The sequence below is a fragment of the Monodelphis domestica genome, chromosome 4 (genome assembly GCF_027887165.1).
Source record: "Monodelphis domestica isolate mMonDom1 chromosome 4, mMonDom1.pri, whole genome shotgun sequence".
NCBI lineage: Eukaryota > Metazoa > Chordata > Mammalia > Didelphimorphia > Didelphidae > Monodelphis > Monodelphis domestica.
Genome location: NC_077230.1, coordinates 98,494,288 through 98,519,340, shown reverse-complemented (window position 1 = coordinate 98,519,340; position 25,053 = coordinate 98,494,288). Strand labels below are relative to the sequence as shown.

At 41.3% G+C, this 25,053-nt stretch overlaps 1 protein-coding gene across 2 annotated transcripts in view; it reads right to left on the bottom strand.

Moving 5' to 3' along the window:
• Positions 1-4,412: 4,412 nt before the first annotated feature.
• Positions 4,413-25,053, bottom strand: part of PCCB (propionyl-CoA carboxylase subunit beta) — a 52,562-nt gene continuing 31,921 nt past the window's right edge. For both annotated transcript variants that reach the window (XM_056793652.1, XM_056793653.1), the window contains exons 10-15: positions 17,855-17,978; positions 9,649-9,756; positions 8,925-9,025; positions 8,196-8,294; positions 6,694-6,793; positions 4,413-5,226 (exon numbers count right to left, since the gene is read on the bottom strand). In XM_056793652.1, coding sequence (XP_056649630.1) covers positions 5,105-5,226; positions 6,694-6,793; positions 8,196-8,294; positions 8,925-9,025; positions 9,649-9,756; positions 17,855-17,978 — 654 coding nt within the window. In that variant the 3' untranslated portion in view covers positions 4,413-5,104. The remainder of the gene's footprint in view (positions 5,227-6,693; positions 6,794-8,195; positions 8,295-8,924; positions 9,026-9,648; positions 9,757-17,854; positions 17,979-25,053) is intronic.

The window sequence follows — 25,053 nt, the reverse complement described above, 5'->3', positions numbered from 1 at the left end:
TGGTCATCTTTTTCCTTCTGGTCTGATTTTCTTTGAAGATCGTCTTTCATCCTCTTTATCTCGTCTTTCATCTCCTTTGCCTCATCTTTCATCTCCTTTGCCTCATTTTCCAGCTGGATGATTTTGGCTTTCAGGACACTATTTTCTTGTTTTAGTTCAAGTGCCTCTGTTTCCAGATGACTTATCTTAATTTTTAAGTTCTTTTCCCAATTGTTTTCAGCCTCTCTTCGTTGTGTTTTGAGTTCTTCCACAGCCTGTATCCAATTTGCTGGGATTTCTGGTTTATAGTTTGCTGATCTCTCCCCCTCTGTTCCATTTGGTGAGTAGTAGCTGTCTATTGTAGTTTCTTTCTTCTGTTTCTGTTGTTTATTCATATTCACCCCTTCTTTCCTCCCCGTATTTGTCTGTGCTCTTGTTCCTCTCATTTTTTTGTTTTTTTGGGACTTCTATCAGTCTCCCCTCTTGGAGCTTTAACAGAGGATCTCTTGGTGTAATCTCTGGGGGAGGGTTGTTGGGGGTTTGAGCTTTCCTGTCCTCTGGAGGCTTTTGATTGGCTTAAAGTCCAGCAGTCAATGAGGATGGATGGGGAGCCTGTGCTTCCCTGTGTTCTGGAGACTTTTGATGGAATTGAGTTCAGCTTAGTTGGGCTGGGTTTACTCTGAGTTTTAAACTTCCTGGACGGCTGGAGCAGATATGGAGGATCTCCAAAGCTCTGGCCAGGCTGCCAGGTCTATGCTCCTTCTAGGCTGCCATCTTGACTTCACCTCTAGGTTTCTGTTTTTTCAGAAGACCCTGCTCTCCAAGGGGGGAGATGCGTGGCCTCTCTAGGCTCTGAGGGCTCCTGATGGGATTAGGTTCAGCTGGTTCTTTCAGAAGACCCTGCTCTGTAAGGGGGGAGGGGTTGTGGCTTGCCTGGGCTCTGAGAGCTCCTGATGGGATTAGGTTCACCTGGTTTGGGCCAAATGAGCCCTGATGCAAAAAGCCTCCTCCTCCACAATCTGTGTTGAATGCCTGGAGAGTGGCCTGGGTTGTTTTCAAGGTAAGCCCTTCACTGGCCCTGAGGTTTTTGTTCTTTCAGAAGCTCTGAGGACTCCTGATGGGATTAGGTTCAGGTGGTGTGGGCTGAATGATCCCCAAGCCAAAAAAAGGAAGAAAAAAAAGCAGCAACCTCCTCTTCCACAGTCTGTGTTGAATGCCCGGAAACTGGCCCGGGTTACTTTCAAGGTAAGCTCTTCGGAGCAACCCCTTTGCCAGCCCTGAGTTTTCTGTCCTTTCAGTAGCTCTGAGGGCTCCTGATGGGATTGGGTTCAGCTGGTGCCCTAGAGCTGGGACTTCCCTTGAGACTCAGATGGGAGGACCCAGCCAGGGGGCTACAGGCTTCCCCCTTCTCTCTATGTTTCCCTGCCAACTGTGTTGGGCGCCCTGGAGACTGGCTCAGGTTGCTTTCAAGGTGAGTCCTCAGAGCCCTGAGGTTCCCGCTGCTGCCGTGGCCTCAGCACTCTGGGTTGGAGAGATGGGTCCTGGGACCTTCTTTCTGTCTACCCCTTAGATCTGAGTGATCTAGGGTTCTGGCTTTTGGGGTGTGGTACCTTTTGATCCAGGTCCAGGAGGAGGTTTCCCCAGGTCTATCCTGTTGTTCAGCTTGAATTTCGGTGGCCTAGGAGCGCTCTGTTTGTGATCGGTAAGGAAGGGTTTCTGAGGTCTGAACTTTTGCTGCTTCTATGCCGCCATCTTGACCAGAAGTTCCCAAAAGTTTTTTTTAAGGGAAAAGAGCCTCCTGATACAAAAATATTTATAGCAATTCTCTTTGTGATGGTAAAGAATTAGAAACTGAGAGGATGCCCATCCATCGGAGAAGAGCTGCACAAATTGTGGCCTATAGTTGTGATGGAATACTAGTGTGCTATAAAAATGGTGAGCAGTAGTTTCAAAAAAATCCGGGAAGATGTGAACTGACAAAAAGGGAAATAAGCAGGTGGTAGCTGGGTAGCTCAGTGGATTGAGAGCCAGACTTAGAGACGGGAGGTCCTAGGTTCAAATCTGGCCTAAGCCACTTCCCAGCTGTGTGACCCTGGGCAAGTCACTTGACCCCCATTGCCTAGCCCTTAGCACTCTTCTGCCTTGGAGCCAATACACAGTATTGGCTCCAAGACAGAAGGTAAGGGTTTAAAAAAAAAAGGGAAATAAGCAGAACTGAGAGAACATCGTACATGGTAACAGCACTATTATATGATGACTAACTGTGAATGACTTAGTGATTCTCAGCCATACAGCGATCTGAGACAATTCCATGATGAAAAAGGCGATCCACCTCCAGAGAAAGAACTGACAGAGCCTGAATGCAGATCAAAGCTTAGTCCTTTTCATTTCTTCATGTGTTTTTTCATGTCTTCTTCCACCACAAGACGAACATTGAAATACGTTCTGCATCATCACACATGTAAAACATATCAAAATGCTCACTCTCTTAGGGAGGGGGAAGTAGAAACAGGGAGAGAGAGAATTTGGAACTAAAATTTTAGAAAATGAATGCTAAAAATTGTTCTTAAATGTACTTGGGGAAAAAATAAAACATTATATAAACAAAGAAAGCCACAGGCTGATCTTATTATAGAATTTAAAATCAAAGCAAGGGACAGCTAAGTAGCACAGTGAGTAGAGCTCCAGGTCTGAAGTCAGGAGGTCCTGAGTTCTAATCTGACCTCAGATACTTCCTATCTGTGTGTTCCTGAGCAAGTCACTTAGCCCTGATTGCCTAGCCCTTGCTGCTTTTCTGCCTTAATCCAAACCAGAAGCAAAGTTTGTTTTTTAAAAAGCAAGATGCTTTGTAATTTCATTTTTATTCATAATTTGTAATTTCATATACAATCCTCCTTTTCTGTTCTATCATACATACGCAAAAGCCCATTCTGTTTGGTGTTTACATTCTGAGTAAAAGGCAATAGTCAGTGAGCACTGTCTGGAACTGAACAGGACAGGACATGGAGAGATAGGTGCTGAGCCCAGGCCCCGGGAGGCCTAGAACTGGGAGCTCCCCAACAGGCTCTCCTTAGGCCGGAGGGTCCCTTTTATGGACACTTAGCATCCAGGCCCAAGAGCTCCAGCATGGAGAACTGGTTTGCACGTGAGAAAGGAAGGCCACAACTAATTGAGGGAAAGTGAGATAATGAACTATTTTTCCAACCTTGGGCCTGTGGCTGGGACAGCAGGACACACAGAGACAAGGAGAAAGGGGAGGGGAAAGGCTGGCGCTCCTGGACTTTTCCCCTTTGGTGAGGGAGGACATGAGTCATCGGTGACTCCTCGAGGTGGATCCTGGGCTGGCCCACTGGCCACAGACTGAGGAAAGTGTGGGCCTGGATGCCTGCCCCACAGTCCGCCAGAGGCCAATGCTGGGATTCATTGCGATAAACGAAACCAGTGGGAGGCGCTATAAGCGCCTATAAGTGGGGTTAAACTGGCTAAGGGTTGGGGGGAGCAGCCGGGCAGCCTGGCAGGTAGGAGGACAGGGGTGATGAGGAGAGCTGTTCTCCGAGGCCCTCCCGAAGGCCCTGATTTGGTAGATGTGATCGGCCCACTGGTTAGCCAGGACTGAGGTAGCCTGGCAGCCAAGGGCTCCTGGAGGAGTCCCTGAGAAAGGGGGCCCTTGGGAAAAGCTAAGTCATTAGAGCAAAACCGGCTCTGGCAAGCCAGGGGCCTCCTGCGCTTGGCTCCTTGCAGCAGCTCTGGGACTGGAGTTGGAGACCCAGGGCAATGGCGGCCAGGGACAGGCCCAGGAATTTTATATTTCTCTGTAGAGTGTGCAGTGTCCAAATGCTCTGGATCTTGAGAACACTATGGCTCAAGCACATGCTTCCATGAAAATAAACAGCTTTTCTAAGTATGCGGCCGATTTCTTTATGGCCAGGGAGGGCTGGTGCCACCAGTCCTAGAAGCTTTTGGGAAGGGGCACAGATTGGGGGTTTTAGGGTGTGTGGAGCATCTCACACTCCAGCGTCCGAGGTAGTTCTCCCTGGGAGAGGGACAGGCAGCCTCCTGAAGGGGAAAACATGATCACTCCAGGCAACTGTGTCCCTCATGGGGTGTCATCCCAACCTAGGCTGATGAGGGTCCTAGTTATATGGAAAAAATACAACAAATACTCAAATAAAAACACTAAATGACTTAGCCTCTTGGAGATGTCTAAATGGTTTTTGTCAAATCACTTTAAGCCTCTTTTTAAATCTCCATGTTCTGTTTAACTGTGTTCTTGAAAATTGTGCCGTCAGTTTGGATTTTCAAAAAAAGGGGGGGGGGGGATTTCATAGCCTGCAGCAGCCAGGCCTGGCTGTAGAAGCAAGTACAGGTTGCTAAGGGAATGAAGGAAGAGACATATAGGAAAATTAAATGCATCAAGAAAAGCAAAACACACCTTAGCATGAATATAAGCACCAGAGTGCAATTTTTATTATGTTTTGAGGCTAAAAAATTAATTTGAATTCAACAAGCCTGGAATAAGAGAAGTGAAAAAAGGATCATGTTATTTGATGCACAAATGCTCACTATGCAAAAAATTGTCCTGCAATACATCTAATTTGCAGGGTTAAAAAAAAAAATCAAATTGCTTTTCTACACATGAGTATGGCGCAGAACTACAGTCCTCCCTGAATTCTGACCTGTCTCCTCAATTTCTAAAATAAACCCCAATAATTTCTCACAAGTGAAATAGAAACCAGAATTTTAATCTGCTCATCGGTTTTTTAAGTCATGAGGAGGCCCACTATATTAGCCATCTGGCAGATTTACTCTGCTAATGGTCAATCGTGGAGCCATCAGGAGTCCAGGATTAAGATTAAGGCCACTCCCAGGGAAACCCAGACATCAGGACTGGTTTATGGCATGGTTGACCCCACTGGCAAATGTCCACAGAGATCCTGCCTTGAAAAAGTTGTCGTTTTCCAGAGGAGTCATTGGCAAAGAAGGCAGCCTACGAAAGCACACAAACTACTCTTCTAGTTTCAATCTTGCACTCCCCTTACAGGCAGCATTTCCCACCCAGGCGGTCATGTGATTTCCACAGTCAGACACGTGAGCGCCACCTCTCTGTCTCGGGCTTGCAGGGAGCTCAGAGCGGGATGTTGGCGTGCTTCTTCCAGGGACTGGCCTGCTTCTTGCTCGCTAGCACGTCTAGGTCCTGGCAGATCCGGGCACGAGTGCTAGAAGGCTGGATAATGTCGTCCACAAATCCTGTTGGAACACGGAGGAATAGGTCATTACTTTTGCTTGGAGCCGGCAGACCATGGAGAGCTAAACAGCCAAGAGCGCCCTTCTGCCCGGGTACTTCCTGCTCTCTTGGGTAACCCAAAGCAAGCGGGGCAGGAAGCCGGGCCTGCCTTCACGGTACAGAGGCCCACCGGGGAGACACCATTGAAGTTCCTCCACTCGGTCTCTGAGCCTCCGGCCCGGGATGGAGGGATTCACTCCTTACATGGCTGGGGCAAAGCACGCCCTGGCCTGGGTCCCGCACATGTAAATGGGGGGCCGGACCTGAGGCTCGCGGCAGCTACTCCAGCACTCCTCCGGTTTCAGGTTAGGGGTCTGGATTCATTGAGGGAATCTGAGCAGAAGAAAGCCGAGTCTTCACTCAGCCAGCGAGTGTCCGAAGCTGGATTTGAACTCATTAAGAGGAGTCTTCCTGGCCCTGCCCTCACTGCCCTACACTAAGAATCCCTTGGCAGGAAAGGATTCTCAGGAGGTCTGTGCAGGCCCAGGAAGGAAAAGCGAGGGGCTCCTACTGCCACAGGAAGGAGAATGGGGCTGGTGCAGGATCATAAAGGACGGAGGAGGTTTCTGGCAGGCTTCACCAGTAGAAACGTGAAAATCCGCGGGGGCGGGGGGTGGGGATAGAGGGAAGTAGGGGGGTAAGCGGTGTGTGTGTTTGACGCAGCAAAATCTACCCCCTCCCCCCAGCATGGCAGCTTGCCCTTAGGAGCGATGCCCAGGGCCACCACTGCTCTGGCTGGGACAGATCCTGGCCCATGAATACAGGGGTGTTTTCCTGCACCCCCCAGAGAGTAGTGAGCAGTGGAGAAGAGCCGTAGAACCAGATTCTCGGGACTCCCAACTGGTCCTTATTTCTAGCACTCTGGCCTTCATCTGACAATTAAGAGGCCTTCAAGGAAAAGCTGTAAGCAGAGAACAAGAGAAGAGTGGCACAAGCGGAAGGGGGGGGGCGCCCACTTTGCCCTTCCTCCCAGGCGGATGCTGCCCATGCCTGGTTCTTTAGGGTGGTTTGGTAACTCAGTGGTCTAAAAACAAACGCGAGTCGTGAGATGTTTCTATACAAAACGATCTCATTCAAAGGATGGTCCTTGGAGAAAGACTCAGGTGTACAGCGGCAGTTGGAAGGGGCTGCCAAAGGATGGAATGGAGAGCAATAAGAGCTCAGGGAACCTTGAGTGACCAGAAAAAAGGACAGAGGCAGAGCGGGAACTCTCAGAGGGCGGAGGACAACTGGGTGATGGTAGCCAGAGGAGCCAAGTGATTCCACCAGGAAAGGGTGAGGGGCACCTGTGCTCACAAGTCGCAGGGACGCAGAGCTGGGAAGCCCAGGATAAGAACAATCTCCCCAGTAGGGGGCATCTCCCAAGGCCAAAGCTCTGACGTCTCCCTCTGGGGGAAATGGGCCAGGCCTTGTAGGGCCAGATCTCCTACCTCTCACTGCGGCAGGGAAGGGGTTTGCAAACTTCTCCACGTATTCTGCCTGGGCAGCTTCCACATTCTCCTTTCCTTTGAAGATGATCTCAACGGCTCCCTGTAACAGGACAGGCATTATGGTAGAACATACTGATGGATTCCTCCCACCCCAGGCGCTAGTCCAGCAGGTCTGCAGCGACCCTCAATGGGGGCTGCTACTGGGACAGGCAAAGATATGTAAATTTTACTGATACTGCTATCCACATCTGGAGAAAGCACTATGGGAGTGGAAATGCAAAAGACAAACCTATGATTGATCACTTGGTTATATGGTATGATTTGGGGTTGTGGTTTTTAAGATTATTCTATTACAAATATAAATAATATGGATATAGATTTGAGTAATAAAGACATGTATAACCCAGTGGAATTGCTTGTCAGCTTCAGGAGAGGGGAGAGAGAGAACATGAATTGTGAAAACATGGAAAAATATTCTAAAAAAAATTTTTTTACTGATAACAAGGACAGCTGAGTGGCCCAGTAGATAAGAGAGCCAGGCACAGAGATGGGAGGTCCTGATTCAAATCTGGCCTCAGACACTTCCTAGCTGTGTGACTCTGGGCAAGTCACTTAATCTAACTGCCAAGCCCTTGCCACTCTTCTGCCTTAGAAGCAATAAATGGTATTGATTCTAAGATGGAAGGTAAGGGTTTTCCTGGTACCATCCCTAGTCTGGAAACCTCTCAAAGTTAACTTCTAAGGGATTTTTTTTTGCTTGTTTTCATAAACAAGATTTTCTAGAAATGGGTATCCATGATGGGCATCCAGGCATACATAATGGACTTTTGGCATGTCATAAGACCACAGGCCAAAAAGCACAAATGGCTAACAGCCAGTGATGGCAAACCTATGGCACAGGTGCCAGGGATGGCACATAAAGCACTCTCTGTGGGCATGCAGCCACCCCTCCCCCCCGCAGAGTTCATTACTAGAAAGGCAGAGACTTGGGCAGAGCTGCTCCCTCTTCCTCTCTACCATGCCTGATGCCATTTTTCCACTTTCCCTGCCCCTTTGCCCAGCAACCCAATGGAAGTGCTTCCTCCCTCCCGTGTGGGGTAAGGTGGGGCAGGGCACAGCACACAGTCTCTAAAAGGTTCATCATCACTGCTATAGGGAATTGAGGGCTAGTTCTATGCAAAGCATTCCTTGACCTACGTGGTGTGGGGTACTAGAGAGCAAAGACAGGTTAATTCCTTGTCTTTGGGGGAAGGAGAGAAAGGGAGAGAGAAGGAGGGTGGGCCCTCCTCTAATTTCTTCTCTCCTCAACCCACCTTCCTCATTAGGCTCTCACTGTGGTACCATGTTTTATTGTTCTTATTAGAATATAAGGAAGGGTCATGGAGGAAAGGGAAGATGTCTAGTATTCAATCAGCTACCCTGTGTTCTTAACATAAAACAAAGTGTCCAGTTCAACAGTTACTTGTTGAATATATAAATCAACAGAGGCTCAATGCCCTGACCTTTGCCCCCATCACAGCAATCTCGGCTGTGGGCCAGGCATAATTGACATCCCCGCGTAGGTGCTTGGAGCTCATCACATCGTAGGCACCACCATAAGCCTAAAACAGAACATGCATAATAGTTATCCAAACTGACCTATAATATGGGGATTCATGATCATCCAGAAACCTCCAGAGAACTCAGTAAAATGGGAAGAAACCTCACACTGGCAATCAAGTTACATTCTCAAAGATGTTAAAAATGACAGACTGACCATTAACCTTCCTCCATCCCACATTCTCTAACTTCCCAGATTTTGCCTGGCTTCTCTCCCAGTTCCCTTTGAAAAGTCTAATTCACCAGGGGCCAGAGTGGGATATTTTTGTGGGATAGAGAACTGATTTCATGATATTTTTGAGACAATGGAGAGGTAAACCTCTGAGGGAACCAGCTTGACAGAGGATGGGGTAATGGACTTTCAGTCAGAACCCTTGGGTTCTCGTCTCAAGCTTTGCCACTTAAAAGCTGTATGATTTTTGGGGAGTCACTTTGCCCCCTCTAGCCTCAATTTCTTCATCTGCAAAATGAAGATGCTGGCTTAGATGGCCACTGGAGTTCCTTCCAGCTCAGAATCCAGGGTCCTATAATCTTACTCTCTTGATTAGCCCTTGACTTAACTAAATTAGCCCTTTACTCATAGAGTGCATCAGAGGAGCATCACTGAAATGAAGTGGTATCTTTCATCTCACCTTCCGTGTGATTACAGTGATTTTGGGCACAGTTGCTTCTGCAAATGCATAAAGTAGTTTGGCCCCATGTCGGATGATTCCTCCGTACTCCTGAGCAGTACCTAAGACAAAATGAAAATGCAAAAACTCTATTCCAAAAAAATTGATAAGAGCATTTGTGAAGAGCTTCAAAATCATGGATTGGAAAAAGACAAAACTATGAGAGGAGGGTCAGCTCCCCCTCCAGTGTCTTCCCCAAACATTCCTCCAAGTGACAGAATTGTATATGTTTCACTGCACTAACAACACCAAGCACTGTTTATTCAGCTTTTCTGGGGGCCGCTTTATTTCAGCCCCCAAAATTACAGAAATACTAAGAAATTATTAATTGTTCTTCCTCTTTTCTTTAAAAGAGTGAGAAATGATAGTGGATGATCACCTATGGTGTCAGACCCAGGTTAGTTTTACTGAACTGCTTTTTTATTCTTTCTTTTTAATTTGTTGTTGTAAGGAGTAACTTACTCAATGTAGGGGTTGAGGGAGGGCTATAATTGGAAAGAGAAAACTAAAGACCTGAATATAAAATTTAAAAATGAAAAGTCTGGTGTTTCTTACAAGATTTCCAAATAAAATACCTTCACCCAATCCCCATTTCTCTTGCATATTGCTGAGAGGCATGGAGTATAGAAATGAGACCCACCAAAACTCTTCCCCATTGGTTACTACTGACCAATGCTATACTTACCAGGCAAAAAACCAGGCACATCAACAAAAGTAATCAGTGGTATATTGAAAGCATCACAAAATCGGACAAAACGAGCACCTTTCACAGAAGAATTAATGTCCAAACACCCTAATGAAAGAATAAATGCAGTGATGTTAAACAACTATACTTAATTGTTCACATCTCAGTTCCTTAACTGTACTTTCTGGGCAGCAACAAATAAATGTTAACTGTGCTTTAGGATGCCGTCATGCTCATTTTAATTTTTGTTTATGGGAAGTATGATTATCTCCTTTATTCCAGCCTTGCTCTCATGCTCTGGTATGGTGTGAATGTTTTCTTGGAGGATGAATAAGTGCTCTGAGTGCCAGCATGGGAGGAGGGAAAGCCTTCTGCTTGTGCTGTCCAATGAACAGCCTGGCATTGTTTGGGGAAGAAAAAGAATCATGTAAACATGGGAAAATATTTAAAAATGAAAATAAAATTAAAAAAATAAAAGCAGCTTTAAAAGGAACAACAACAACAAAAAGACACCTTCAAACAAACAAAAACCCAAGAGCCAAAGTGAGTGAAACTTCAGAGGCTTGGAAGTGAAAACAGAGTAGATGCAATTTTTGTTTGCCTGTTGGAACTTAATTTAAATACTAAGGATTTTAAGAACATTTGATTCCTTAAATAGTATGTCTATATGATTTTCTGGATATATAAATTTATTATAATTTTAAAAATAAACAAAAATAGATACAGAGAAACATCAAAATATATCCAAGATCATGAAGAAAATATATGGGGGAAATAAGAGAGCTAATATAATTAATGTTCCATATAACTGTATCACTAACAAAGTAGTTAGCTACCTTGTATTATTGACTGATAAACTTCTTTTTAAAAAATTTTATTTAATTAGATGATTTAGAATAATTTTCCATGGTTACAAGACTCATGTTCCTTCCCTCCCCTCCCATATATGACACACAATTCCACTGGGTTTAACATGAGCCATTGATCAAGACACATTTCCTTATTATTAGTATTTGCACTAGGGTGATCTTTTAGAGTCCACTTTCCCAGTCATAGCCCCACAAACCCATGTGATCAAGCAGTTGTTTTTCTTCTGTCTTTCTTTTCCCACAGTTCTTCCTCTGGATGTGGATAGCATTTTCTCATAAGTTCCTCCAAATAGATCTGGATCATTGCATTGCTGCTAGTAAAGAAGTCCATTACATTCAATTGTGCCACAGTGTATCCATCTCTGTGTACAATGTTCTCCTGGTTCTGCTCCTTTTGCTCTGCATCACTTCCTGGAGGTTGTTCCAGTTCCCATGGAATTCCTCCACTTTATTATTCCTTTTAGCACAATAGTATTCCATCACCAACATATACCACAATTTCTTCAGCCATTCCCCAATTGAAGGGCATCCCCTCATTTTCCAATTTTTGGCTACCACAAAGAGTGCAGCTATGAATATTCTTGTACAAGTCTTTTTCCTTATTATCTCTTTGGGGTACAAGCCCAGTAGTGCTATGGCTGGATCAAAGGGCAGACAGTCTTTTAGTGCCCTTTGGGCATAGTTCCAAATTGCCCTCCAGAATGGTTGGATCAGTTCACAACTCCACCAGCAATGAATTAATGTCAGAACTTTGCCACATCCCCTCCAGCATTCATTACTTTCCTTTGCTGTCGTGTTGGCCAATCTGCTGGGTGTGAGGTGATACCTCAGAGTTGTTTTGATTTGCATTTCTCTGATTATAAGAGATTTAGAACACTTTTTCATGTGCTTATTAATAGTTTTGATTTCTTTAACTGAAAATTGACTATTCATGTCCCTTGCCCATTTTCCAATTGGAGAATGGCTTGATTTTTTTGTACAATTTATTTAATTCCTAATAAATTTGAGTGATTAAACCTTTGTTAGAGGTTTTGATAAACTTCTTAAAAGACTTTATATATTCATTACAATCCCAGGTGGAAGTTTTCTATGTTTTATAAAGAAACTAAGCCAAGAAGAGGAGAATTTTGCAGGTCCAGATGATAAATAATAGACAACATACAAAGAGAAGCAATATGGAATCTACCTTATTTTAAGCAAGGTTTTTGAATCTACCCCATTGGATGTTCACACTGACAAATGATGCTATTTCTTAGCCATTTTATTAATGACTTCAATGGAGGCAGAGATGGAATGCTTATTAAATTTTAGAACATGAAGCTGGGAAGAAAAGGGGGATGACAAAATCAAAATCCAAACTAAGCTTAATAGGTATGACAATGGGTTTGTGTGTATATATGAGTATAAAATATATATGTATGAAATAGCATATAGTGTAGCTTATAGAAAAGATAGGAAAAACACTGAGTTTTTCTTTATTACATTTTGTAGATATTGCATTTTTACAAACTGAAGGTCTGTGGCAACCCAGCATCAAACAAGTTTACAAGTGTCATTTTTCCAACCACATGTGCTCACATTGTGTTCCTGTGTCACATTTTGGTAATTCCCACAATGTTTCAAACTTTTTCATTTGAGGCTCTATGAACCATGCCCAGAGAGGACAGTAAACTTAATTAACATTGATGCATTTTGACTGCCCCACCAGTGAGCTGTTCCCCCTGTCTCTCTTTGGACCTCCCTATTCACTGAGAGACAAATATATTGAAATTAGGTTAATTAAATACCCTACACTGGCCTCTAAGTACTCAAGTAAAAGAGTCAATCCACGAAGCAAATTTCAACATCATTGTCTTCTTTTAATAAATTGCTACTGTCAGCCCAACCGTCAGCAACCACCACCCTCACCAGTCAGCAGCCATCGACATTGAGACAAGACCCACCACCAGCAGAAAGATTATGACTCACTGAAGGCGCAGATAATGGTTAGCATTTTTTAGCAATAGAGGATTTTTAAATTAAAGTATGTGCATTGTTTTAAGACATAATACTATGGCACACTTAATAGAATATACACAGTACAGTGTAAACATAACTTTTATCTGTACTAGGAAAAAAATTCATGTGACTCACTTTATTCCACTATTTGCTCCATTACAGTATTCTAGAAACAAACTTACAATATTTCTGAGGAATGCCTCTGTGTGTATGGATGTGTTACACACATCCATACACACGTTTATATATACATATGCATGTAATTTATGTTATTTATTATAGGAAATGTTATATGTAAATATATACACATATCAACTCACATCTATGTTTATATGACAAAATGCTTATAAATAAAATATATTGAGATACATATCCATTTATGTAATATAAAATAAAAATAATATAATATAAAGACTAAATTTATATTAAGCATGAAAATATGTAATATAAGCATATATACACAGAGCACTTTAAAAAACTTGAAATGGTTCTATCATCATTATTAGCCATTGTTATCCCTAAATCACTCAACATCCACTGCACCATAGAAAGTAGCCACTTGGATATCTGTTGATTTTGTTATGAGAAATAATAGTAAAACCTGGTACCTGTGTTTTAAAATGTAGCAGAAGATGCTAAGGACTCTTTCTCCCTCTCCCTTCACCCTCCAGATCCAATGAAAAGAGAAAGAGGAGCAATTAGGAGGTTACTGATTTCAAAACCAAACCAAACCAATATTTTAAAGGTTTTATTTTTGATCAAAAATCACATAAGTGCAGCAGCTGAGTGGCTCAGTGGATTGAGAGCCAGGCCTAGAGATGGAGGGTCCTGGGTTCAAATCTGGCCTCAGATATTTTTCCTAGTTATGTGACCCTGGGCAAGTCACTTAACTCCCATTGCCTAGCCCTTACTGCTCTTCTGCCAATGAATCCTAAATCCAGATTAGATAATGAAGGGGTCTACGCTCAATTTTGTTTTCATAGATGTTTTAATATCTAGGAGAGAGGAACAGCTCTAGGTTTCCCATCAAAAGTTCAAGAAAAAAAGTCATTAGTAGTTGAAATCACAGACCTAGAATTGGGAAACCAATTCATAGTAATGATTCTAAGATGGAAAGTAAGGGTTTAAAAAGAAAATCACAGAAGTATGTTAATATGTCTACCTTGGCTAAACCACATATATGGCATACACACGTTATGGTCCCAGCTACTTGACCACAACCAAGGTACCATGACCACCACCTGCCATGAGGTTGTCATCCTATTTTCCTTTATAAAATAACAGAGGAAATAATTCTGGAGTGCTAGTATATCCATGGAGCATACTAGGTAATGGTCATGGTAATCCATGAAGTAAGATTTTTAGGTCACACCTAAAAAAGACTTTTGGATTTCCAAAGAAGGGAAAAGTCTTGATTGGGAAATGAAAAGAACATAGGATCCTGGGTTTAAAATGGAAGAGACCTTAAAGTTTATCTAATCCAACTCTTTCATTTGATAGATGAAGTGAGCTGCTGAAGATACAACATTGTGAACAATGATCCATTTGAGCAAGAACTGAAGAGGGAGAGGGACAATGAATCCTAAATCCAGATTAAATGAAAACCAAATAGCTTATAGATAATGAAGGGGTCTACGCTCAATTTTGTTTTCATAGATGTTTTAATATCTAGGAGAGAGGAACAGCTCTAGGTTTCCCATCAAAAGATCAAGAAAAAAAGTCATTAGTAGTTGAAATCACAGACTTAGAATTGGGAAATAAAATCAAGCTTCTTAAGATGGGAAATGCTCATGGATCTAAAGGTCTCGTGACCAAAAGCATGAAATTGCTTGCCAGAACAAAGCACTTGGCAACAGTTTTTAATGATACAGTATGCAGGTAAAAGAAGCATTTTGAAAAAAGAGGGAGAAGATAAGAGCCCCTGAGGCCCTGGCTCCTGTTCATACAGGTCCTAGGAGTAGTTAGCAGGGATTTTGTTCCTAGGGTGGAAAATGTATGATCTGGAACATAAATAAGCCTGGCATATGCAAAGGGAACAGACAACAACCATTAGAGTGGCATTGAGAGAACTTGAGGAATGTATCTAAGGGAAGAGTTTCTGACCCAATAGTTCAATGATGTCTTCTAGAATTGTTAAGGACTATCTGACATCAGATTTCATTCACCTCTTTTACCTCTTTCTTGTTTATTTTTTGGTTTGATTTATCTAAATTTGATAGTGGTTGGTTCGAGTCTCCCACTAATATGGTTTTACTGTCTATTTCCTCCTTCAATTCTCCTAGTTTCTCCATTAAAAATTTGGATGCTATACCATTTGGTGCATACATGTTGATTAGTGATATTTCCTCATTGTCTATACTCCCTTTTAGAAGAATATATTTACCTTCCCTATCCCTTTTGATCAGGTCTATTTGTGCTTTGGCTTTGTCAGATATCATGATTGCAACTCCTGCCTTCTTTCTATCGGTTGAGGCCCAAAAGGTCTTACTCCAACCTTTAATTCTAACCTTGTGAGTGTCAACCCATCTCATATGTGTTTCTTGAAGACAACATATGGTAGGGTTTTGGGTTCTAATCCAGTCTGCTATTTGTCTACGTTTTATGGGTGAATTCATCCCATTCACGTTCAAAGTTATGATTGTTATTTGTGGATTCGCTGGCATTTTGATATGTTCCCCTAGTTCTGACCTTTCTTCTTTAGCTTTCTCCTTTTGAACCAGTGATTTACTTTAGGTCAGTCCCCCTAGTCCCCTCCCTTGAGATGCTTCCCTTTCTAGCCCCTCCCTTTTTATGCTCCCTTCCCCTCCCCCCTCTCCTTCCCTCCCTTTTTGTACTCCCTCCCTCCTCCCCCTCCTTAATTTTCCTTTCTTTCTTGCCCTAATGGATAAGATAGAATTCAGGATCCCACTGGATCTAGATGTTCTTCCCTCTCAGATTTGATTTCACTGAGAGTAAGGTTTAAGTAATTCCACTTCACGCTCTCTTCCTCTCCTTCTCATATGAGAGTTCTTCCCCTCCCCTTCCCATGTGTATCTTTATATGGGAAAGATTATTCTATTGATTCCCCTCCTATTTCTTGAAGTTAATCTTAGTATTATCGCAGTTCCCCCCTCCCTTTTCCTTTCTTTGCCCCCACTTTCCCCAAATCTTCTTAATGCCCCAATCTTTCCCTATGCATGTTTCTTCTAACTACTCTTATGATGATACAATTTATGAGTTACACAAAACATTTTCCCCACATATTAATATATATAATTTGATGTAAATATAGTCCTTATAGAAGAGAGTTTGACTTAAAGAAAAAGATAAGATTTATCTCCTTTTCCCTTTCTTTCATATTTACCTTTTCATGTTTCTCTTGCTTTTTGTGCTTGGATATCGAACTTTCCACAGAGCTCTGGTCTTTTCTTAGCAAATGCTTGGAAATCTTCTATTTTGTTGAATGCCCATACTTTCCCCTGGAAGCATATAGTCAGTTTTGCTGGGTAGTTGATTCTTGGTTGGAGACCCAGCTCTCTTGCCTTTCTAAATATCGTGTGCCATGCTTTGCGGTCTCTTAGTGTGTTAGCCGCTAAGTCGTGTGTGATCCTTATGGGAGCCCCCTTCTATCTGAAGCTCTTCTTCTTGGCTTCTTGTAGGATTTTCTCCTTTACTTGGAAGCTCTTGAATTTGGCAATTACATTCCTAGGGGTTGTCTTTTGGGGATTTAGTATAGAAGGTGTTCTATGAATCCTTTCTATTTCTATTTTGCCCCCATGCTCCAGAACGTGAGGGCAATTTTCTTTTATAATCTCCTGTATAATAATATCGAGTTTATTGTTTATCTCTGGTTTTTCTGGGAGACCGATAATTCGGAGATTTTCTCTTCTCCCTCTGTTTTCCAGATCTGTGACCTTCTCAGTGAGATATTTTATGTTTTCTTCTAATTCATTAATTTTTTGTGTTTGCTTTATTGATTCTTGCTGTTTTATCATCTCACTTTCTTCGAGGTGCTTAATTCTGGTCGTTAGGGACTGGTTTTGCTTTTCAGATTTGTCTGCCCTTCTATTGGATGCTTCGAGTTCTTTTTCCAATTGAGCATTCTTATCTGTCAGATAGCTGATCTCTTTCTCCCATTTTTCTTTCCAGGTTTCCATCTTTTGGATAAGTTCCAGTTTGAGATCTTCCAGAGCTTGTTGATAGTTTCCATTTTGGGAGGCGTGTTCTGAATTTTTTTGGATTTCCTCCTCATTCTCCTCTTTTCCTTGGGTACTTCCACCATAAAAGTTTTCAATAGTCACTTTTTTCCCTTTCTTCCTGGAGGCTTGATTTTGGGCCATGTGAGCCATCCCTTTGGTGGTTTTATTCCCCTTTCCTTTTTGGTCTGGGATCTGGGTTATATGGGTGGTTTTTCTGTGAATTTAGGTTGCTTCAGACTAGTTCTTCCCAGCCTTGGAGGTTTCTTAGAGTGCTGGGTCCCTGATCACAGCCACACTGCCCAGGTGTTCAGCTCCGCCCAGATATTCAACACGTGGTCCGCCCCTGGTGTTTAGCTCCGCGGAGATGTTCAGCGCAGCCGCCCCAAGTACAGCTCCGCTGAAGCGCTGGATTCTCCAGTGAAACCACCCTGAGACGTTTTTTCCTGGCAGTCCCCAGATCCCAAGGACCCTGGAGTGCCCCCCCCAGACAGAGACGTTCCCCACTCACTCGCTGTCCCGGTGAGCGCTCAGGTAGCTCACTCTGGTTTGGTGGGGGAGGTGGGGGGGGGGGGAAGGGTGGCTCAGTTCACTTTTCTGTGCAAGCTTTTCCTCCTTATTATAGTGTGGAAATGTTCAAACCCCACGTACCTTCGCCTCTGTGGAGTACTGGGAGTACTGGGGTGTCCTTCTGTTCCTCCAAAGGTGATTTTTATGCGCCTTTGATGTAGTCTATTTCGTTCGGTGCTGGGGAGAGGAAGTGTGTGGCGTCTAGATTGCAGCCATGATTACCCGGAAGCTAAAAACGACTATCTGACATCAGACAAGTTAGCACCTTCTATGGAAATGGCCAAGAGACCCATTTTAAATACATAGGGAGGGAATTTTTTTCAAATAATTCGGAAATGAGAGAAGGTTGTTCCCATGGTCTTTGTTTCTGTGCACTGGTTTTATGGACAGGCTCATAAGGAAATACAAAGTACAAACCAGACAAAGATAAGAGCAATATGATGTCAAATATAAGCTAAAGTCTCAGCAATGACTGAGAATAAGAGAAATAGCTCATAGTTATACTGTTCATAATAGGCTAGTTCCACATCTAGGATTTTGCAGACTCTGAGGTCCTATCTGGAAAGCAACCAGTGAGCGGATGGTTTATCATACCTGATGCCACTTTGGGCTGGTTGCCCACAATCCCAACAGTCTTTCCATTCATTCTTGCAAAGCCAATAATGATGTTCTTAGCATAATTAGGCATTATCTCAAAAAATTCCCTCTCATCAACAACCTAGAAAAAGGAACGAGAACTACAGTCAAAAAAGAAAGACAAGTACACATATGACAAAATAGACTTTGCCACAAATTTATAGTTGTCATCTGTTAAATGCCTTAAATCTCAATGAAATGTTTACAATGAGCCTCTGACATATTCTCATCTACCCTGACTAATTCTCAGAAGGCTATAATTAATGATACCAGAAAAAGCCAAAGTAGAATTTGATCTGATTAAAAAATATAGGAAAGGAAACTACATTTTGCTAAAAGGTATTACAAATAATGAAGGAATATTATTACTAAACATTTATGCACCAAATGGTACAGCATATAGATTTCTAAAGGAGAAATTGAAGGACCTTCAAGAGGAAATAGAGAGTAGGACCAAACTAGTCAGGGGACTTCAACCTTCCCCTTTCAGAACTAGATAAATTAAACAAAAAAATAAATAAAAAAGTAAAGGAAGTGAATGAAATGTTAGAAAAATTAGAGTTAATAAACATCTGGAGAAAATTGAATAGGAATAAAAAGGAATATACCTTCTTAGCAGTACATGGTACATATACAAAGACTGATCATGAACTAGGGCACAGAAATATTGCAAAAAATGCAGAAAAGCAGAAATAATAAATGCAACTTTTCCAGACCATAATATGATAAAAATTATAATTAATAAGGGTCCATGGAAAGGCAAATTTAAAATTAATTGGAAATTAAATAATCTAATTCTTCAAAACTGGTAGGTCAGGGGCAGCTGGGTGGCTCAGTGGATTGAGAGTCAGGCCTAGAGATGGGAGGTCCTAGGTTCAAAGCTGGCCTCAGACAATTCCCAGCTGTGTGACCCTGGGTAAGTCACTTAACCCCCATTGCCTAGCCCTTACCATTCTTCTGTCTTGGAGCCAAAACACAGTATTGACTCAAAAAAAAAAAAACCTGGTAGGTCAAAAAACAAATCATAGAGACAATTATGGACTTCAATGAAGAGAATGACAATGAGACTGGGTTGAACAAGTTCCTCTCTCCTCCAACACCAGGAAGCAAGACCCACCCGGCAGGAAGGAAGTGCTAGTCACAAGACCCAACTGCCACTTCCAGTTGGCCCCTTCCCCCACAAACTGTTAGTCTAATTTCCTTTCCACAATCGTCCCTTTTTTTTTTGTGACCTTCCTAAGGTCACATATTTATATTATAGTTACTGTAAACCTTAAAATTTCCCAGTCCCTACTTTATAAGATTGGATTAAGACCATTCCCCATTTGGGCAGTGAACTTTACTTAAAGCAGGAATGTGAGAATTCTACTTTACCTACTTGGGTCTGCCCTAGGGGAAGATAAAGTGTAAACTCTTTCCTGAACAATGAAAAGTACTTAAACCCATACTTTTCTTAAGCTAAGTACCTATAAAGGTCAAGCAACTTGTGAATTTACAAGGAACAAATAACTGGAAAACTTACTCAGAGCTTTCCTGGTGTGAATTACTAAAAAATCCACACCTTCTTAGGTGTGGACTAAGAATGGGCGGTCTTTTAGAAACATCTACAGTGATTGGTAGATGTAAGGTCTTAGGGGAGGTGACAGAGGAGATTTTGCCCTTAAAAATAAGAGCTCAGGGAAGACCTGGGGAGTCATTCTGAAACATTCAGATTGGAGAGACTCATTCTGAGGAGACTGATTCTGAAACATTCAGATGGAGGAGGGAGCTGGTGAAAGCAACTGAGATGCTGCTGGCCTGGTGTCATTAGAAATCCTTACTTAGACAGATCTTATGGTGAGTTATAAAAAACTGACTGATTTCTCTCTTAAGGCTCAGGTCTAGGCCATATTGGCTTGAGGCCTTTCATACTTATTCCTTTCTTACTCTCTCTCTCTCTTTCTTTGATTACTCATTGTGTTGTTAATTAAAATCTCTATAAAACCCAATTGACTTGGGCATTTTAATAATTGGGAATATTTCCCTGGAGACCACCTTATATTTGATTTTAAAACACAAGACACTGTAGTGAAACATATTTCTGCGGTCAAATTTACTCACCCTCTCTTATATCTATCACAATTTATATCTTCCACTATTTTAATCACTACAGTTTAAGACCTCAACCATTTTAAATCTCACATTACCAATTTACTAAATCTACTCTAAGGAAATCTTAGCAGGAAAGTTTGGCAAGGGTAGTTTGGGGTTTTATAATAAATTCAGTACAATACATGTTGAACAAAACTATTACAAGAAATTTGAATCTTAGTGCTAATACTACTTACTCTATGTTAACTAAAACTAATACCTTATTTACATATAATACAACAATATACATTGTTCCACATCATGATGTCAGTCAAATAGAAATATCTATTGATCTTTCTATTTGCCTAAGACCTTATGGGACTAACTATATACATATTTACATTTTGTATAAATATAATTTCAGACACTTGTTTATATAAACAAGGTCTCTCAATATGTCAGTTTGTGATTTTGTGTTTTGTGTCTAATAGTGTTGTGTTGAATTAATACTTATCAAGTTTCTTCAGATTTCCACTTCTCATGTTGACTGATGATCTCTTCTTTCTTCCAAGTTATGTATTGATGCATGCTATTTCCCTAATATGTGAAATTACTTTTTGTTTTATTATTTCAACACACTTAGTCTTACATATAAGTCTCATTTTCGATCTGTCCTCTTCTTATATAAACACATTTACAAAGTTCAAAGTCTTAGCTTTCCATTTCAGCTTTTCCTCTTTGTTTCTTGTCTCTAGCATCTTTTCTTGATGCTTTTCCTCAGGACTGGTTTAAAATATTTTCCTCTGGGATGCTTTTCCTCTGGATTGCTTTTCCTCTGGGTTGCTTTTCCTCTGGGCTGGGAAGTTGTCATGAACATTATGTTCCACTATTATTTCTTTGTGGTGTACTTTTTATGTTAATCAGGTTTTGTTTCCATTTCTCAGCACTATCTGTTGCCTAATTATCTTCTATGTCTGTTACAGTGATGTTGAACTTTTTCTGGTTTCACGTGGGAACAGTGAAACCATGAGTCTTTCCCTGCAACTTTTATAGCTGTTGGGGTAGTAAGCAATACTTCATGTGGTCCAGTCCATTTTATGTCTGTAGCCAATTTTCTATTGAAATTTTTAAAGTATACTATGTCTCCTGGTTTGATGTTGTGCAAATTGTAATCCAGGGGTACTGTTTGTTGTATCAAGCCCATTTCATGCAATTCTGCTATTCTTGTCTATAAAGCTTGTATATATTTTGTTAATTGACAATCTCCACCTATCATTGCAATGTAAGCTGGTTTACAAGTCCTTCCTTGACAAATTGCATGTCCATATAGCATCTCAAACAGAGAGATGTGCAAATCTCCACTGGGTCATGTTCTAAGATGGAACAGAACTAATGGCAGAATGTCCATTTTTGGTGTGTTTCTGCACAAAATTTTCCTGTCAATGCTTTAATGTCTTTATTTAATCTCTCCACTTGCCCTGAACTTTGGGGATGATATGGTGTGTGGTATGTTGCTTGTATTCCTAGGTTTTTATAAATTTCATTTAATATTGACTGAGTAAAGTGACTTCCATGGTCTGAGTCCAATTTTGAGGGAATCCCAAATCTAGGTATGATTTCTTTTAATAGGATTTTGGCCACAAATGCTGCGTTGTTCTTTTTGGAAGGAAAAACTTCTGGCCATCTAGTCAGTCTGTCTATGATGACAAGGCAATACTTAAACCCTTTGTCTTTTGGCATATTGATAAAATCTATCTGTATGCATTCAAATGGAGTATATGCTAAGGGACAACGTCCTAAGCCTTTAGTCTTATAAACTCCCTGATTAAACTGCATACAAATTTTACATTTTTGACAAATTCTTATGGCATATGAGGATATTCCTGGTGCAGTCCAAAATCATCTCACTGAATTGATCACAGCTTGGGTTCCACAGTGTCCTTGTGCATGTATTGCATTGCACATGTGATAAAATAAATTTTTAGGCAGGATGGGCTTGCCTAGTTGTGAAAGCCATATTCCTCTTATTTGTTTTGCTCCTAAGTTCTTTATCCATGATTGAATTTCCTGCTCATTATAGGCATCAGTTAGATTGTCCTGTTCAACTATTGAGAAATTCAATACATGAAAAGGTCCTTCTCTAGCTCCAAATTTTGCTGTAATGTCAGCTCTATGGTTTCCTAATTACACACGATCATTAGCCCCTGTGTGTGAAATACAGTGGATTATTGCCACTTCCTTGGGAAGTTGTACAGCCTCAAGAAGTTGCATTATATTATTATATATAAAAATGACACCTGTAATTATTAGTACATTCAAAAAGTCCTCATTGTAGGAATTAAATTTTAATGGTTTGACTAAAACATATGAAAATCATAAATAATATGGTAGTCACCAATTTAAAGTATTATTGCTCAAAGTAGAAATGACTTTTAATAGCTTTTATTTGTAAAAGAGGTAGAAAGAGTGAAAGTAGAGAAATACAGAAAGGTAGAGAAGACATTTAGCCTCTCTATCTAAATATTGCTCTGGTGCTCCATTCAGCCAGGACTTGTTGACTTTCAGCCTGGATTCAATTCTCTCCAGAAGACAGGAAAGGAAAGCCAGCTGTTCACTCACCCAAGTTCCCTCCAAGAGGTAGGTCAAGATGATGACTCAAGCTGAAGATGACTCCTGAGGCTGATTTTCTTCTTGAAACCCACTTTCTTCTTTGAAGCCCACTTCCTTCTTGAAGCTGACTCCTTCTTGAAGCCAACTTTGTTCTTGGAGTTGACTTTTTGCTCCAGAAATTCAGGGTCTTTTTATAGTGCCTTCTTGTCCCTTCCCCTTTTCACAAGGGCCAATCACAGCTTCCAAATTGCCCAGCACTGCCCATGGGGCAGTGTTTGTAGGGACCACTTCTCACCTTCTGGAGAGGTGTGAATTTTCATTTTATGGCTGATTGAGTTGAAAGGGTGGAGAGTTCCTCCACCTAGTGCTAAGTAGGGTGGTTCAAGCTTTTGTTGATTCAATTCAAAAGTAGACAAAGGAGAATTAATCCTGTCTTCACAATTTGGTGAGGTACTAAGTAGGGGTACTTAAGTTATTGTTAACCAAAGTGTTAACTCAAAATGGAGAAAGGGAATAAAGGATTCCCTTTCACAAGTAAACTGAAAGAGAAAAAATAATTCCCTTTAACATTACTGAGTTCTTAAGTATTGTATATTATGAAGGATGCAAAAAACTATACCTACTACACCCAAAGGAAGCTTTTATTCTCATGAGGAAATGAGGACCTAATCTGATTTGACTGAGGAACTAATCTTTATGTTTAAAATAGGAGGCAACATAAGTATAAAGAAAATGGATCTAAGAGTCTACCAAGAGATTTTACATTGAAGTAAAGGTAAACAATGGCATAAATGCTGAAGGATCCATGTCTAAAGAACTCAATTTTTTGCCCAAATGACTCAATTTCTCTTCTCCCACTTCCCACATTTAATTAGTTTTCAAATCTAGTTAATACCATCTCCATAGTCAAACCAAATCAATAAGCATTTATCAAGTAACTACTGTATGCTGGGCCCTGTACTAAGCCCTAGAGATACAAAAGGTGCCCAGTTTAACTGGGGAGACAACAGGCACATGATCAATACATGATAAACTGGAGGTAATCTCAAAGGGAAAGAATTAGAAATTAGCATTAAAAGCTTCTTAGAGAAGATGAGATTTTAGCTGGGACCTAAAGGAAATAGGGAAGTCAGGAGACATAAATGAAGGAGAGTATTCCAGGTCTGGGAGACAATCAAGAAAAATACAGAATCAGGAGATAGAATGTTATGTGCAAGGAACAGCAAGGAGACCAGTGTCACTGGATTCTAGAATACATGAAGGTAAGCAAGGTGTAAGAAGATTAGAAAAGTAAGAAGGATCAGGTTATGAAGGGTTTTAAAAGCCAAAGGGGGGTGGTGGTACTAGGTGGCTCAGTGGATTGAAAGCTAGGCCTAGAGACAGGGGGTCATGGGTTCAAAACATTTCCTAGATGTGTGACCCTGGGCAATCACTTAACCCCCACTGCCTACTCTTTACCATTTGTCTGAGGAGAAGCTTGGGGACTGGAGACCCACCAGAAGGCTACTGTAACAGTTCACACAACAGATGAGGCCTTCTACCAAGATGGCAGCAGTGATGCATCTGTCTTCTTCTCTCCACTCACACCGCTACTACCCAAACTCAAGCCCTTAGCCCTAACCTACTGTAATAACCTCCAAAGTGGTTTTTCAATGCCAGTCTAACCCTTCTCCAGTTCATCTTCTACACAGACACAAAATAATCTTTCTAAAGCAAGGATATCACAATGTCATTCTCTGTTTGAAACCTTTGGTGTCTTCCTATTGTCTCTCAGATAAAATTAAAATTCTTTAGCCTATCATTAAGGGTCTCTACACTTTAACACCAAAATGCCCTGGCCAGCTTATCTCATATTACTCTACTTAATGAACTCTAGATTCCCTTGGTTATACTGATGACACTCAAAAGCCACTGTCAAAAATTCAATTTATCTGCCCCTGCCAATTAGCACTCCTTCCCAATTGCTCTTATTGGGAGAGCATTATCCTCTCTGAGAGTCAAAATCTTGAATTCACTTTTGGCTGCTCACTCTTTAGCTTCTACATCTAATAGGTGATCAATTTTCCTGATTCCAAGTCCATTCACTGAGCCACAGTGCTTCTGCCAGATCACTTTCCTCTATATCATCCCTCATCCTTTCTGGAGCTACAATAAGTCTTTTACTGCAGGTGTTAATCCCAGAATTTCTACAAAAAGCCAATTAACTCCTCTCCTCTAATTCTTCCCACTTTAAATCCATTATAACAATGTAGTAATAATTCTACAAATAACCACTTTGATTCCCATTATTCCTTTGTTCAGAAATCTACTGTTTACTATTTCATGCTATAATAAAAAGGCCACATATTTTAGTACTATATATTATGTATATTTAATACTATATATTTAAACTATATAAATTATAAAATATGCTAATATACTATGTTGTTGTTCAGTCATGTCTGACTTCATGTGATCATCATTGTGGACTTTTGTCC